This window comes from Scophthalmus maximus, chromosome 6 (genome assembly GCF_022379125.1).
Source record: "Scophthalmus maximus strain ysfricsl-2021 chromosome 6, ASM2237912v1, whole genome shotgun sequence".
Taxonomy (NCBI): domain Eukaryota; kingdom Metazoa; phylum Chordata; class Actinopteri; order Pleuronectiformes; family Scophthalmidae; genus Scophthalmus; species Scophthalmus maximus.
Genome location: NC_061520.1, coordinates 4,440,831 through 4,457,754, shown reverse-complemented (window position 1 = coordinate 4,457,754; position 16,924 = coordinate 4,440,831). Strand labels below are relative to the sequence as shown.

The following is a 16,924-nucleotide window of genomic DNA, read 5'->3' as shown; positions in this document are numbered from 1 at the left end:
AGCTCACCTGTCTGTGACATCAGAGCTCACCTCTCTGTGACATCAGAGCTCACCTGTCTGTGACATCAGAGCTCACCTGTCTGTGACATCAGATCTCACCTCTCTGTGACATCAGAGCTCACCTGTCTGTGACATCAGATCTCACCTGTCTGTGACATCAGATCTCACCTCTCTGTGACATCAGAGCTCACCTGTGTGTGACTTTAGAGCTCGACTGTGTGTGACATCAGATCTCGACTGTCTGTGACATCAGAGCTCACCTTTGTGTGTCTGTGACATCAGATCTCACCTGTCTGTGACATCAGATCTCACCTGTCTGTGACATCAGAGCTCACCTGTGTGACATCAGAGCTCACCTGTCTGTGACATCAGGGCTCACCTTTGTGTGTCTGTGACATCAGATCTCGACTGTCTGTGACATCAGAGCTCACCTTTGTGTGTCTGGGACATCAGATCTCACCTGTCTGTGACATCAGAGCCCACCTGTCTGTGTCTGTGACATCAGATCTCATCTGTCTGTGACATCAGAGCTCACCTTTGTGTGTCTGTCACATCAGAGCTTACCTGTCTGTGTCTGTGGCATCAGATCTCACCTGTCTGTGACATCAGATCTCACCTGTCTGTGACATCAGAGCTCACCTGTGTGTGATATCAGAGCTCACCTACTTGTGTCTGTGACATCAAATCTCACCTGTCTGTGACATCAGAGCTCACCTGTGTGTGACATCAGAGCTCACCTGTCTGTGACATCAGAGCTCACCTGTGTGTGACATCAGAGCTCACCTGTGTGTGACATCAGAGCTCACCTGTCTGTGACATCAGATCTCACCTGTCTGTGACATCAGATCTCACCTGTCTGTGACATCAGAGCTCACCTGTCTGTGACATCAGAGCTCACCTGTCTGTGACATCAGATCTCACCTCTCTGTGACATCAGAGCTCACCTGTGTGTGACTTTAGAGCTTGACTGTGTGTGACATCAGATCTCACCTCTCTGTGACATCAGAGCTCACCTGTGTGTGACATCAGATCTCACCTGTCTGTGACATCAGATCTCACCTGTCTGTGACATCAGAGCTCACCTGTGTGACATCAGAGCTCACCTGTCTGTGACATCAGGGCTCACCTTTGTGTGTCTGTGACATCAGATCTCGACTGTCTGTGACATCAGAGCTCACCTTTGTGTGTCTGTGACATCAGATCTCACCTGTCTGTGACATCAGAGCCCACCTGTCTGTGTCTGTGACATCAGATCTCATCTGTCTGTGACATCAGAGCTCACCTTTGTGTGTCTGTCACATCAGAGCTTACCTGTCTGTGTCTGTGGCATCAGATCTCACCTGTCTGTGACATCAGATCTCACCTGTCTGTGACATCAGAGCTCACCTGTGTGTGATATCAGAGCTCACCTACTTGTGTCTGTGACATCAAATCTCACCTGTCTGTGACATCAGAGCTCACCTGTGTGTGACATCAGAGCTCACCTCTCTGTGACATCAGAGCTCACCTGTGTGTGACATCAGAGCTCACCTGTCTGTGACATCAGAGCTCACCTGTGTGTGACATCAGAGTTCACCTGTCTGTGACATCAGAGCTCACCTGTCTGTGACATCAGAGCTCACCTGTGTGTGACATCAGAGCTCACCTGTGTGTGACATCAGAGCTCACCTGTGTGTGACATCAGAGCTCACCTGTCTGTGACATCAGATCTCACCTGTCTGTGACATCAGATCTCACCTGTCTGTGACATCAGAGCTCACCTGTGTGACATTAGAGCTCACCTGTCTGTGACATCAGGGCTCACCTTTGTGTGTCTGTGACATCAGATCTCGACTGTCTGTGACATCAGAGCTCACCTTTGTGTGTCTGTGACATCAGATCTCACCTGTCTGTGACATCAGAGCCCACCTGTCTGTGTCTGTGACATCAGATCTCATCTGTCTGTGACATCAGAGCTCACCTTTGTGTGTCTGTCACATCAGAGCTTACCTGTCTGTGTCTGTGGCATCAGATCTCACCTGTCTGTGACATCAGATCTCACCTGTCTGTGACATCAGAGCTCACCTGTGTGTGACATCAGAGCTCACCTGTGTGTGACATCAGAGCTCACCTGTGTGTGACATCAGAGCTCACCTGTGTGTGACATCAGAGTTCACCTGTCTGTGACATCAGAGCTCACCTGTGTGTGACATCAGAGTTCACCTGTCTGTGTCCGTGACATCAGATCTCACCTGTGTGACATCAGAGCTCACCTGTCTGTGACATCAGATCTCACCTGTGTGACATCAGAGCTCACCTGTCTGTGAAATCATAGCTCACCTGTCTGTGACATCAGATCTCACCTGTGTGACATCATAGCTCACCTGTCTGTGACATCATAGCTCACCTGTCTGTGACATCATAGCTCACCTGTCTGTGACATCAGATCTCACTTGTCTGTGACATCAAGGCTCACCTGTCTGTGTGTCTGTGACATCAGAGCTCTAAACAGCTGCTTACCATTTCCGTTATGACGATTAGGTACAAAACACCGTGCAAGTGCATTTGAGGATGATGATGAAGATGCTGTCATTAGTTGTCGCAGTGAAAACTTTGACCTGACGATGGCGCTGGATGAGAAGCAGAGATTCATCATCTGGAGCCCGCGAATGTACAAAACGAATCGGAAAGAAATCCACGCATCCGCATGGCTGTCGAGCCGTCTGATGTCACAGAGGTGGACAGAACATGGCTGACGATCGGAACGTCCATTGAGCTATTTACATAACCTGTAAACAGGATCTTTAATCCAAGATCAAGGATTCTCTTATTGGGTTTTGAATGAACCTTTTCATTGATAATCTAATGAGAGATTTCCACAATTCCAGGTGTGTCTATATGAATGTGTGTGTGTGTGTGTGTGTGTGTGTGTGTGTGTGTGTGTGTGTGAGAAAGAGAGAGAGAAAGAGACACCCTTATTTCTTTTGTTTAGAGAAAGTAAAAAGGCCAGAAAAAAGGCTAGGTGCAAAGTTTTTCTTTACTCTCCCTCTCTTTTCTTTGTGTGTGTGTGTGTGCGTGTGTGTGTGAGTGTGTATGTGTGTGTGTGTGTGTGTGTTGGGGGGGGGCAGCTTTGTATTTGGTGGGTGCAACAAGTCGAGTGAGTCACCGGTGGAAAGAGGGAGGAAGATTGGTGAAGAAATATTGCTGTTAAATGACTCCGGACAGGATGACATCACGGGGTAATTAAAACAGCTCTCTGGAATTCCGTTTCCAATTCCTCCGCTCAGGTTTGTTGGGGAGGATTTTTTTTTTTCCCCCCCTTTCTTTTTTTTTTTTGCGAGCACCTGCAGGTTGGTGTGTGAGTGAAATATTTTCACTGGACGGAGTTCAAACTTTGAGGGGAAAGAGAGAGAGAGAGAGAGAGAGAGAGAGGAGAGAGAGAGAAGAAAGAACGGGGGCAGCGGCATTACGCCATTCTTGCCTCTCTTGGAAAGAGAAGTGGGATTTAAAGAAGTTTCTTGGGAGACGTGCAGCAGAATGGAGCCGTGGAGAGTTTAACGCGCGTCCTCCTCCCCCCCCCCCCCCCCCTCCTCTCCGCAGCCTCTCCTCGGATCTCGGCTCCTTCTCGTCGCCAGGCAGGATTTCCTCCTCCAGCACTATGGTTCTTGCACACGACGGATGGGAGAGTGACGGTTCGCGGGATTTGTTTCTTCGACTCGACGTAAAACTCGGTTACGGTCCACATCTTTGCTTTTGCAGCCGCGCACGTGTCCACGGGCCGTTTCAGACGGGGCCGGCGCGTCTCATCCATCCCCCCTGCGGCAGCGCGCAGCGGAGCCTCAGAGGATGAGAGACTGGGAGCGAGCAGGACGGCGGCCTCTTCTCCTTCTCCTCAAGCGAACAGGTCCAGTGGGATTTCCGAGCAGACCGGGCTTTATTACGATGACGGCTTGGCAAAAGGCACAGTCGGGGCTTTAGGATGAAAGTTGTGACGCGTCTTTGTCTCCTGCTGAGCTGCTGGACTCTCATCTACCTGCGGCCCGTCCTCGGTTCGCTCGGCCGGACCAGAGCGACCGAGCACCACAGCCGACACCGGCTTGGAGAGGCAGCGGAGAGCGCGGCGGGCGGCGGGGGAGGAACCGGCGCGTCCGCACCCGGTGCCGGGACGTGGAGACCCTCACCGGTTGTTCCGGCGAGGCTCACGCGTATCCGCGCGGGTCCGCCGTTGATCAAGGCCGAGACTGCTGTGGTTAAGAGCGCAGTTACTGCCGCGTCCTCGTCCTCGCCTCTGCGCAGCGGGGCCGTGCCGGCGCACCGCGCGCAGCTGCAGCTGCAGCAGCAGCAGCAGCGCGACAGAACAGTGAGCCTGGGGCGCAAAGAGGCTGCGCGCTCCTGGCTGCCCGGCGGGGACGCTCGCACCAGGGCGCACACTCCGGCGGCTTTTAGCGCGCATGCAGCGGCGAAAGGAGTCAAGGCTGCGGACGTTGGAGGTGGAGGTGGAGGTGGAGGCGGTGGTTCACCGGCGAGAAACTTTGGCAAAGCAGCTCCAAGCGCGGCGAGAGCAGGCGCGCCAGTGCGCGCCGGGCCTCCCCAAAGAGCCGCTTTTGTGCCAAAGCAGCCGCACGAACCGCCGCCGCAGCTGCAGAACGCGGCTGCGGCGGCGGCGCTGCAGCGGGGACCCGGCTACAAGACCCTGAAGCTGAGCGAGCGGGAGATGCTTCACAAGCAGCCGCTGGTGACCCCTCACGACTACATGCTGTCGCTGTACTGGTCGCTCTCCAGCGGGGAGCCCAACGGCAGCGCTCTGCACGAGGCGGGCCTGGCGAACACCATCACCAGCTTCGTGGACAAGGGACAAGGTATGAACACGACCTCCGACGACCGTCCCCTCCAAATCCCCCTTTCTCGCGTCCCTCCTTATATGTGGAATCCTTGAATTATACACGTGGTTGTGTTTCTAAGACGTATCCTGAGTTCTGTCTGCTCTGGCTGATTCTGAATGAAAACTTCCTCTTAACAAAATCTGTTATTTCTACAAAGTGACAGATCTGAATAAACCCAACTTCCCCTTGACATTTGGCAGCATGACAGGCCTGGAGAGGGTCTGTGATGAGCTGTTGCACCTGATGACTGTTGACACTTTTTTTCTTGGGTCAACATCAACTTTGCTCATTGATTTCATTTGAAGTGTATGTACTTTAGTCACTGTAGCAGAGAAGCTGCTGTAGCTGAGGGATTAGCAGGAACACTGACAGAAGAGTTGGACTCAAAAGGAGCAGGGGAAGGATCCAGGGGAAGGAGAGACTGGTGAGGGGGGGCGTGGAGGTCAAACACCACAGTCTGGAGATTACCAGAGGAGGGCGGTGCCATGGGGCAAGTGTGCATTGTCCAAATGTGGACATGTCTGTGTGCAGGGGTTCGTGAGGTATAAGAGCATCTGGAGGGGGCTCGTCTACACAGAGGGGATGATGGGAAAAGAGCCGACTCTGTTGCTCATAGCTGCGCTGGAGCCGACTTCAAAGCCGATGTCGGAAGCTGCCGCGAGCGAAATGTCAAAATGTCACCGGCATGTGGAGCATGTTTAGGGATCTGCTCTCTGGAGTGAGACGCGCAGATCGGTGTCAGACTCATCAGCTGGTTAGCATAGCTTAGCACAGGGGGACTGTTTTCTGGAATGGTTCCTACTTATATACCACAACTTCAAGTTTTTGCATTTTTACACTTCATCACTCTCGAAATTGGTCTAAAACAAATCGATTGAATATCTTTTTTGGGATTATGTCCATAAGAGCGTTAAATGACTAATTACAAACAATCTTATCAGAAACATGAACATCTTTGTAAACATTTGCTTAGCGTGTACTTTGATTTTTTTAGTTTGGTCCATGTCCCATCCAACAGCATGCAGGTGGGCGGGGTTTATGACTTATACGGCATCCTGCCACCAGGGGGCGATCCAGATGAGTTAAACATCAGGTCACGCGCTGATGTAGTGTCAACGTTTCTGACGGGTTCGGTTTTAATTCGTAAGTTGATGCAATAAAAACGGGGCTGAGACGTCATGATTGACAGCTGACACCGACTCGCGATTGGTCGAGGTGTGCGTATGGGTGGGGCCTCGATACCGTGGCTGCACGCCGCGATCGCTCTACTGCACAGACTCTGGCTCCAAACGGCGTCAAAAGCACAAGATGGCAGCGCCATCTGAGAAACTTTGGCTTCATTTGGTCCATGGTCCCGACGTGAGAGTGAGAGGTGTTGGTCTGAACATGTAACACTCACGTGATTATGAATATTTCCCCAAAATTTTAAGCGACTTTCTTTATTACCGTCATAATTTACAGAAACAGTTTATTCATGCTCTTCCGGTCGTGCACCATTGTGTATTTACCAATAACGGCTGTGGTGTCGTTTGGTAATGTCACGTACACGTCACACCGTCCTGATAACTACATTTTAAAAAACAATTAAACTGTTCAATCTGGACGTTTGCTTCGGTATTTCACGACAGAAAGAAAAGGTTTGGATTTGACACCAAGTTTTCGGGAGCGTTAAGTTACACGCCTGTGTACATTATGTGTATTTATAGATACTTATGTATTTATTTGTGTGTGTGTGCTGTTAAATTTTTGTTTCTGTAAGTGTGTGTGTGTGTGTGTGTGAGAGAGAGTCTGTGTGTGTGTGTGTGTGTGTGTGTGTGTGTGTGTGCTTCTAGCCATCTGGTCATTCGTTGGCAGCGCTGCTGCTTCACGGCCTCAGGAGGGTAAATAAACACTCCTCGCGACCACAAGTAGGGCGGCCCCCCCTGTGTAATGTTATCCTTACGGTGTAAAACTGTTTAAAACAATGTTTAAATGACCAGAGTTTAATGTTTCTAGCTCCGCTAAAGGTTTACATTTCAAGCACTTAATGTACTTTTAATTTGGGCTTTATTTGTTCAGCGTGTCCTCTGCAAATCGCCGGTGACCTCCTCCGCATGTTGAAGGTGTAACTGATGGCCTGACACATCTCTTCCCCCCCCACTCGTTCACGTTCACTCACTTCCCCCCTTTTTCTTGCTTCCTTTCCTTTTTTCTCTCTCTGTCCTTATATCTTCTCATTTGACACGTTGCTTCAACGTCCGCCGATGAAACCTTTTTTCTCGTGTCACACATCGGTAGTGTCACTTTAAACACATGGGTCATAAGTGGAGGTGGTGCCTGCATTTCTTTATACTGCTGCCAACGTAGAAGTTACCCGTCATTTTTTTCGCAAGACTTGTCAACAAACACTAAAAAAGTATTTTTAGTCTAATTTCCGTCAGTAGTATCAGTGTTGTCGTGTTTGTTATGTACGTATTTCTTTGGAATGTAAACATTTTGTGGCCCACCAGGGGGCGATCCTGGAGATTTGGCCTCACTTTTGGGAGCCGTCCTGTCGGCCATCTTTATTTACAGTCTATTGTTGTTCCTCCTCACCTAGCATTAGCATTAGCACAGCTACCTGTTCTCTTCACTCAGATGTTGATTTTCTCACTTGCACCCTAAAAGACTCTTAACACTAAGACTGTGTGTGTGTGTGTGTGTGTGTGTGTGTGCGTGTGGGTTTGTGTGTGTGTTGTCATGGCTGGTAAACAGGAGGCTGTTTGAACTGAATAACTGCTGGTTCATAATAACAAACCTGTTTATAGTCTGTTATGATTCCCCCGGCCTGGTTCTAATGTACCTTGAGTGCATGCTGAAGTTTTGGATAGAGGTTGGTGTGTGTGTGTGTGTGTGTGTGTGTGTGTGTGTGTGTGTGTGTGTATGTGTGTGTGTGTGTATGTGTGTGTGTGTGCGCGCACCTCCTAGTGGGGACGTCATTCTGAATATGTCACTGTGGGGACATAATTTGAGACCCCCACAGGTAGAAATTGTTTTGTTTTTTTGGGGGTTTAGAGTTGTTTCTAGGATTTGAGTTAGAATGAGGTTCTGGGTTGGGTCAGGCCTTTAGTTGTGATGGTAAAGGTCAGGGTTCGTTAGTCAAACAAGTATCGCAGGTGTTTGTATGTGAGCTTGTTTGAAACCACCTGCAGAAGCGACGTTAGCATGCCGTAAGGAAATATGCAGATATTGTTATTAATTGACTGGAAAATAACAGAAAATGTTGCTCAAGCCCGATGCGATGCATTCTGATGTCTCACAAATCATCTGAAGCATCAAATTCTCCCATTTTTAAAGCTTGACCCAGAAAATGTGATTGTTTGATTATCAAAATAGTTGCCGATTAATTTTCTCTTCATTGACTTCCTGATTAATATACAATGTTTTTCATGTCTGCCTTTGTGTTTGTCTGTGCGCCCACATGTGCATTTACATCTGTTCCCCTGAACGTGCTCGGCCTTGATTCCCCCCCCGTCATGTTTGCACCTGCACTTCTTATACGTGTGTGTACGCGAGAGATCTTACGTCTCTGTGTGCTTGACTCACATTTCTTTGTCTTGGCCTTTGTTCCTCTGTCTTCCCTCTCAGATGAGCGCGGGCCCCAGTTGAGAAGGCAGAGGTATCACTTCAACGTCAGCTCCCTGGAACGAGACGGGCTCCTGGGGGCCGAGCTGCGCATCCTGAGGAAGCGCCTGTCTGACCCCCGCAGAGCCTCAATGGGATCTGCGGCTGCAGACGGAGGAAGAGGAGGAGAAGCGGGTGGAGGAGGAGGAGGAGGAGGCGGCGGCTCGTCCCCGTGCCTGAGGCTGTACACCTGCGCTTCAGGTAAACAAAAGGCCTCTCTGCTCCAGACGAAGACCGTTGAGGATCTGGTCGGCGGATTTGGCAGCAGATGGGAAGTGTTTGACATATGGAAAGTCTTCAAGGGTTTCAAAAGCCAGCAGCAGCACCACTCCCAGCAGCTGTGCTTTGAACTGGACGCCCTGGAGCACAGAGGCGGCCGGCCCGTGGACTTGCGCACTCTGGGCTTCGCCCGGGTCGGCCGGACCAACAAGGAAAAGGCCTTCTTCTTGGCATTTGGCAAAAGCAAGAAGCGAGACCTTTTCTACAACGAGATCAAAGCGCGGTCGGGCCACGACAACAAAACCGTCTACGAGTACCTGTTCACCCAGAGGCGAATGCGGCGCGCTCCTGCCGCGAGGGGGGCCAAGAAGCCCCTGCAGCAGCCGCAGGCCGTCCCCCAGCACCAGGCAGTGAAGGCGAGGCCGCGCTGCAATCGGAAACACCTCCACGTCAACTTCAAGGAGATGGGCTGGGACGACTGGATCATCGCGCCGCTGGAGTACAACGCGTTCCACTGCGACGGCGCCTGCGACTTCCCCATCCGCTCGCACCTGGAGCCGACCAACCACGCCATCATACAGACCCTGATCAACTCCATGGACCCGGAGTCGGCGCCGCCCACCTGCTGCGTGCCGACGCGACTCACCCCGATCAGCATACTCTACATCGACTCGTCCAACAACGTCGTGTACAAGCAGTACGAAGACATGGTGGTGGAGGCGTGTGGCTGCAGGTAGCAAAGCACGGCGAGAGGGGAAGAAGGGGAGAGACGCTTCCTGTCCTTCACTCGGTGGAGCGACACATTTGTTGAGATCGGCGCTTGAGCAAGGAGGGAGTTGTTATTCCAGCTGACTGTGACTGAACTCAGCTGCTCTGCAACAGACACGATTCTTCACTCTCAAGTGGTCTATCAGGCTGCATACCAAAGACTGTTGGACACCGTTAGAGACTAAACAGAGGGAGATAAGAGTCGCGGAGGTGATGCTCTCCGACACCCACGGACTGGAGCATGTGTGTAATGTTGTTGGCGCATCGGAGACCAAACAGCAGAGACGCCGCTCTGATCTGATGACATCTCTCAAGCTTGACGGATCTTTTTCTGCCCGTTCTGTTGTATTTAAAAAAAAAAAAAAAAAAAAATCCTCTTCAGATTTGTATCTACTGTGTGTCTGTGTACAAAGTTTGTGTGTAACAGAAATGCTATTGAAACCTTAGTTGATTATACTCCAAGAATGCCCTTTTCTAGCACTTACCTGCCGTTGTGCCTTCGCCCGTTCACGTGTACGACGAGGAGACGTCCGTACGCCTTATCCAAGACCTTTCTTACGAAGCATGTGAAGAATGTCTCATGTGTAAATAAAGCCCAGTGATGAAGTGCTGATCTGACCTGCTCCAAATGTGGGAAAGTTGCATAAAATACTTTTCAATAAAAAAAAAAAAAGAAGGAAAAAAAAACCCCGTCTAATTGACTGAGCTCCAAACTCCTATCGGTCCGGACCTTTGCCCGTCGGCTGTGTAGACTGAACTATCCAAGGAATTTGTGAAACTTTTGCAGATGCCAAATCACAATTTGACTCAAGAATGACTGTGTTTGATTTGGAACGTTGGGCGTTTCTCTGGCCGATTTAATTAACTGCCGCAGAGTTACGTGAGGAAGACGAGTTCGCAGGTAGCAAAGAATGCATTTCTCTCTGTTATTAATAAAATTTCACCCGGGGTACTTGGATCTACATGGTGTTTTCTGTATCTCAGTTCAAATTGCAAAACCGTAAGACTTTAAGGCCTGCCTGATTTGATGAATCCTTTGGTTACCGCGGTAACACGAGGTGGTCTGATTCACCGAGCAGCTGCAGTGTGAGTGTGTGTGTGTGTGTGTGTTCATGGTGCAGCAGAACAAACTCGGCAGCAGGAAATGTTCTGTTTGCATTAGCATGACTCCAGCTCTGATCCGGCTACAGAGGAGTGAACACTAAACACTGAGGCTGATATCAATGTATAATGTATCAATATTAAAAAAGTGTCAGCGATAAAATCACTCCTCGAACCAAAAAGCAGTGTTTAATGTTCACGTGCCCTTGTGTTATGATACAAGACACATCACAAGTGAAATAATCAGTCAACGTGATTTCTTCCTTGGAACTGCAACGAATCCATGACGAGTCAGACAGACAGAGTTTCATACGTCACCCGACCTGAGGAACCAATCAACCAATCAGTTCCATATCCGTTCCTCCTTATCCTATGAGAAGCCAGCAGAGGAGAAACCAGGTGTGGCTGAACAACAGTATAATCACAAGCTACGTTAGCCAAGGTAGCTAAGTCAGACCCATATAAAGATGGACCACATGACAGCTCCCTGAAAGTGAAGCCAAAACATGTGGATCGCCCCCTGGTGGCTGGCTGCAGTGTAGCTCATAAACCCCGCCCCCCCCCCGTGTCAGCAGATGGGACATGGACCAAACTAAGGAATCAAAGTAGACGTTAAATAAATTAACACAAATTAAATAAAAGGTTACGTCCAAAAAACAAGATGTGGGCAACCGTTTCCGAGATATATTAGCACTTTTTTTACAACGTGAGGAAGTGGAGACGTGTCGTCCATCTTTAGATACAATCAATGGTCAGAGCTGGTGACGGGGAACAAGGTTAATCTAATGTTAGCAGCAAATTATTGGCTCTTTGATAACGTAGTCAAGACGATGTTGTGTTCAAATAATTAGATATGTGAATTTTCATACATTTGCTGAACTGAAACATGAACATTGGATATGTCCAGGTTCAATATTCATGTTGCAGAATTTTATTTTACTGTGGAGCTTTTGGATGTCTCTTTCATCACTCCTTAAATCAGACAATACTGACATCGGCCATAAAGAAAATTTATTGTCAACATGTTTTTGGTAATAAAAATGTTCTATATATCAGGCTGTGAATGATACATATACAAGCCGCACAGTAAAAAACCTTCAGAAGATTGACAGGAACAAAACCGGAGCGTCTGTTGAATGTTAGCGCTGAAGTGATTTCTGTCTCAGTGGATGAGGAATCTACAGAAAACAGCCCCTGAAAGAATTGCATTGAAATTCAAATCTACCGATACAGACAAAAGTGAAGTAAAATAAAAACCTAAATGTGTATTTAAGGCATTTGTATTTTAGTCTGTAAGAAAACATGGTACGGAAGCAAAACAACTGAAGTCATGACCCACTTGACACAACCTCGCGTCCCTGTTCCGGGACCCCGATCCCCCAGTTTGAGAACCTCTGTCTTCACTTGTCAGCATCACCGGATCTGAGGGAAGAGCCTGAACAACCCGACAGAATCTGACGGCTGCACCTTCATTGTTGCTATGTGACGAACACAACAGAGCGCTTCACGCAGTCAACCAGCGAACGCACCTGTCGGCCCGCCCCCTCGTAAAAGAGCCCTGCAGCCATTGGTCGAAGCCATCTGCTCAGAGCCAACGGCTTGTTTCTCTTGGAGACGGAGTGATGTGAGCATTTCCTTTAATCAAAGCTGAGGCATGCCAGTGGTATTGACCCCCCCGATCCCCCGACTCTCTGAAAACCTGAACTGACAAGGCCGAGGCAGAAGGAGAGGCTGAGCAGGACTGGAGTTCATATAAAAACATATCTATATATAGATAGATAGATAGATATAGATATGTCTCATATCTATATATGTCTCATATATATATATATATATATATAGATATATATATATCTATATATATATATATGAGATACTTTGAGGACATTTTACATTAGTATTAAGACAGACTCTATTCTTGGGAATATCAAAGCTATTCAGAGAAATGTCTTTTAACCATTTCTTCACAGCAAACAAGGTGACTTTGAAAACACCACAGTGTAATTGTCCTGGAGGTGTACCACCTAAATTTTTTTTTTAAAAAGAGCACTTTTTGAATGATCACGTCTGGAGATGTTAACTTTCAGATCTGCGTCTTGTTTTTTCTCACGCCACTGAATCAAATGAAACAAAAATGTTTGTGTAAAGACGTGTGATTTATGGCGGCTGTGATTTGTGTGTCGGTTAACAATCAGCTCATTCTTTTCCGATGGCGGGAAGGAACCCATTCTCTCAGACCTGACAGAACCAAATTTAGCAACAAATGGCCGTTACAGATAAGAGGAATTCTGTTTGTGTTTTTAAACCTGAGACCAACTTTAAAAAAAAACAACAACAACAAGCTGCTATTGAAAATTAATGAATTATATTTCTTTTCACCTGAAAAGCTACCGAAACGTCGCGGTTGGCCGTGAACCAAAAGCGCCACAGGAAACAAGCTTTTGTTAACACTTTTCACTAGATAAAAGAAATTGGGAAACCAAGACACAGACCTAAAGGGTTTACCAATAGCATTACTTAAAAAACAATATTAAAAATTTGGAAAATAGGAACATTCGAGGTTTCAGCGCGACAGTGATGATCCAATAGGGTCCACAAATTGGGGGATGGCAATATAAGAGCAAAGGGGCTGCAAATGAATTAAATAAACAAAAAACATTCAGAAATTATTAGAATAATCAGTAAGATAAGAACCAGGATAATGACTTTGAAAGAAGAAGGGCCTTAACAGAAAAGGGGTAGTAGTAGTTTGTTTTGTGTGTATGTATGTATGTGTATATATACACACACACATATATATATATATGTGTGTATATATACATATATATATACATACACACACATATATATACATATATATATACATATACACACACACACACATACATATATGTATGTATGTATGTATGTATATATATATATATATACATGTATGTATACATCTCAACCTTCACCATGAGCTCCAGGCTCTCTGTCAAGTCTAAGTCCTCTGTGCTACCGCAGCCCGGTCGAAGGAGGGATCGAGTAGTTTGTTGTTAAATGGACTTTGGGAAACGGTATTCCCCACAGAGCGAGCGAGCGGCCTGGCTTTAATCATCACACATTTCCACACATTATCCCCATCCGAGATACAGGCGCAGCAGGATTATACAAATAGCTGATTTAAATCCCCGTGTTTGATTTATGGTGACTGATATTCCCCATGACTCATGACGGCGTACAAGCATGTTGGCTTGACAGGAAATGAAACGTGCTTGGGAAATCAAATTCACTGTATGGTTTTCGTTTTTTGATTGTCGAAGGAGAAACACAATGGCGTGGACGCCTGTTGACTCGTAAAACCTCACAGCTTGTTTAAGAACGTCAACAGAATTCAATACACATACCAGACTTGTTGCGCTCCCTCTGATCGCCATGGTCAAAGTTGGGTTAGATTTAGGTCTAAATCTACTCCTTGGTTGTACATTTTTGACAACACAACACAAATCCCTTCAAACCACAACCCGGCTCATGACTTTCCGATGGCGAGTCACTGCAGCGGCCCGTCTGCCCTGAACAGGAAGTTCGGCAATAAAAGCTGAAGCTCTGAGCGAGCGGCCGTCACCTCTGCTCCTGGCTCAATACCACGTTTGTCGGCTTTATTTAACATGCAGCATCTTACGCGGGATAACGTCGCCTCACTTTACTGCTTGGTTAAGATTGGGCAACATTCATGGTGATGATGATGAAAAGAAGCATCAGCAGCCTCCTGTCGCACAGTTGTACAGTACAGTACGTTTCTTTGAGCCGTATCCATGTCTCCTCCTTCCTCCTCGAATAATGTCGTGGCTCTGTATCAACATCGCAGCATCTTTCTCCCCCTTCGCTCCGATGCCGCTGTCCTTCCCCCGGCGGACGCTCTCCCTCCTCCATCTGCAGGTATTTCAACCGCGACAACGGATCTGTGCCCCAGAAAAAAAGAAAACCCAGCTCATTAGAGCAGCGCTCCGATAAAGAAAACATCTCAAAACAGTGTAATGTTCAACAAGACTGCCTTGGAAATGTCGACTGGCCCCGTGCCAACCCCCCCCGGGCCCCCCCCCGGCCCCCATTCTCTCCGGCCTTTGGCCCGCGGAGCCCGTAATCAGATTATGTTTTAGTGAACTCGGCGGTTCGCCTCCTCCGGCCCAGAAATCCGTCGTAAAGCAGAAACACGGATTGTTTACAGGTTTCGGGTTTCCTCGTCGCTGTTTGTGGCCGGGAATTGTGGCAAAAGTGTCAGGCGGAATCCAAGTGGACAGGATCAAGAGCCCGGCTGAAGAGGGCTATTGTGTTTCCCCGCTCGCGGGTAATCGGAAACATATGCAACGCTGAAAAAGGGACGTTTGTTTAACGCAGCTTAAAGTTCATTGAACATAACTTTAATGGCCGCCCTTATTACACGATTTTAACAATGATGTTGCGGGAAGGCTTGCAAAATCCTGTGTGTGTGTGTGTGTGTGTGTGTGTCCCTGGAGAGCAGCGCACACACCCAGAAGGCTTGTGTTCCCACCAAGAGGCTCCGGACCTGCACAACCTCGTCCAGGGTTTGAGCTCCGCAGAGGAGAGTGACGTTCTTGTTGCCAACATTTTCGAGCTTCCACGTCCGGCAGTCACAGCGTGGTGGTCCACGAGGAGCGGTCCCGCTGGAGATTGCACCAAAGAGGTACGACCCAAAGAGCCGGTGTGAGTGGGGAGGAGGCGTCACTCTGTCCTGTTATGAATCAGTGTAGCACCAAAATGTTGTGAAGGTAAAATAGTTAAAAAGTCAGTGATTTTAATCCGCCATCATTCAAAATCACCATGTTTTTAATGTGATAATTCACAGAAGGAAAAACTCCACCTTGTTCGTTATTTTCAAATATCAGCGATCCTCCTCATATATTACAACAGACACACTTACATTTCTTATATTTGTTTTCGTTTAGTGCTTTTCATTTATTTCGACTGCAGCAGACTATCTGAGGATTTGGAATTTTAACAATCCGTGTGTCACTTCTTCTTCTTCTGCTCTGCCGCGCTTCCCACCGCGTCTCCGTCCAAACCTCTTTCGCTGGGGGTTTTTCGTTTGCGGTCAGATCTGGCGATCCGGCCGGTTCATGCGGTCGAGGTTTTCCTTGACAGATGTTAGGCAGGAATTTGATCGTCCGGCCGAGCCACAAAAAAAAAAAAGTCGCCGAAAGAGAAACAGAGCCGTTTTATCTGGCACGCTGCGCACAACACCTACGTCCACAGCTGTGTAGGTCTTACCCAGCATGCATGTGGGTGTGTATGGGTGTGAGTTTGTGTTTGTGGTTTCTATTTGCATGTTATCTGTCAACTTGTACAGGTGTGTGTGTGTGTGTGTGCGTGCGCGTGTGTGCAGTTTAAATGTTCGGCCCAGAAGGAGGGAATTTTTCTACGTTCAACATCTCCGAGCGTTGGCAGAAGAGCAGCCAAGAACATTCTCGGCCCAGTTTTGCACCATGAGTTAGTGCTGCGCCGCCGCTGCTGCTTCTTCCTCCTCTTCCTCCTCCAGGAATCACACAAAAAATTCTGTTCTGCTGTGAAAACATGGTTGTACTTTTCAGCGCTGGAAAGCGTCTGATTGAGGAGTTACATGGTTTGCATTGAGAGACAGTGGATCTATTCACTTGTTGAGTGTGAGAGCAGGAGCACGCCGCCGTGTGGCGTTACCCCTGAGAAGGAGACGTGTGTCCGTGTCCGCAGCTTCGTCCCGAGTCTTCTTCCTCGTGTTCCTGGACCGAGTTTCTCCTCTGTGACTGAGTCGACACTAACGGCCTTCGTGGTCGACTTGCTTCTGAAGGATGCAGTCACTGAATAGGGACACAGCTACAGACTAAAACAAGATGGACGACAGCTCCCAAAACTGAAGCCAAATCATCTGGATCGCCCCCTGGTGGCTGGCTGCAGTATAGGCCATAAACTCCGCCTCCTCCCTGTTAAGCAGATGGGACATGGACCAAACAAAAAATAATCAACAGAGACGTTAAATAAATGTTTCAAAAGATGGTGTCTGTCATTTTAGGGAGTTCTTATCACACTGATGGAGACGCGTCGTCCATCTTCATTTACAGTCTTTTTACTTGTTTCCTCAGAACAGAAAATCTTTCCCATCATGCTCTGGGAGTCCTTTAAACTCTGTCTTTAATCTACCACTTTTTAAAAAATGTATGTTTATGCAATATCTCATAGATTCTGTCCAATCATAAGTGAAAGAAAAAACAAACCAAAGGGAAGTCATAGATATTCTGTACACACCTTCCACCATCATCTATTACCATTCATTTATGTTTTTTATAACCCTAAGTGCT

General features: G+C 47.9%; 1 protein-coding gene and 1 long non-coding RNA gene across 20 annotated transcripts in view; one reads left to right on the top strand and one right to left on the bottom strand.

The window, feature by feature from the left end:
- The first annotated feature begins 2,367 nt into the window (after window positions 1-2,367).
- Window positions 2,368-10,102, top strand: gdf5 (growth differentiation factor 5). Its single transcript, XM_035632619.2, has 2 exons — window positions 2,368-4,838; window positions 8,469-10,102. The coding sequence occupies exons 1-2, from the start codon at window positions 3,959-3,961 to the stop codon at window positions 9,458-9,460; spliced, it is 1,872 nt and encodes a 623-aa protein (XP_035488512.2). The 5' UTR covers window positions 2,368-3,958; the 3' UTR covers window positions 9,461-10,102.
- A 1,467-nt stretch (window positions 10,103-11,569) lies between these two features.
- Window positions 11,570-16,924, bottom strand: part of LOC118309831 — a 37,835-nt gene continuing 32,480 nt past the window's right edge. For 13 of the 19 annotated variants that reach the window (XR_007030881.1, XR_007030887.1, XR_007030884.1 and 10 more), the window contains 2 exons: window positions 15,103-16,549; window positions 11,572-14,533 (listed from right to left, as the gene is read on the bottom strand). This is a non-coding gene — a long non-coding RNA (uncharacterized LOC118309831). Of the gene's footprint in view, window positions 14,534-15,102; window positions 16,550-16,924 lie in introns of all 19 variants that reach the window. The other 6 variants (XR_004793619.2, XR_007030886.1, XR_007030883.1 and 3 more) reach the window with 2 other exon arrangements.

Excerpts from the sequence above, each read along its gene's own strand:
- gdf5 (XM_035632619.2), top strand. The coding sequence starts at position 3,959 with ATGAAAGTTGTGACGCGTCTTTGTCTCCTGCTGAGCTGCTGGACTCTC. Across the intron at positions 4,839-8,468 it reads CTTCGTGGACAAGGGACAAG|ATGAGCGCGGGCCCCAGTTG; the intron begins GTATGAACACGA and ends CTTCCCTCTCAG.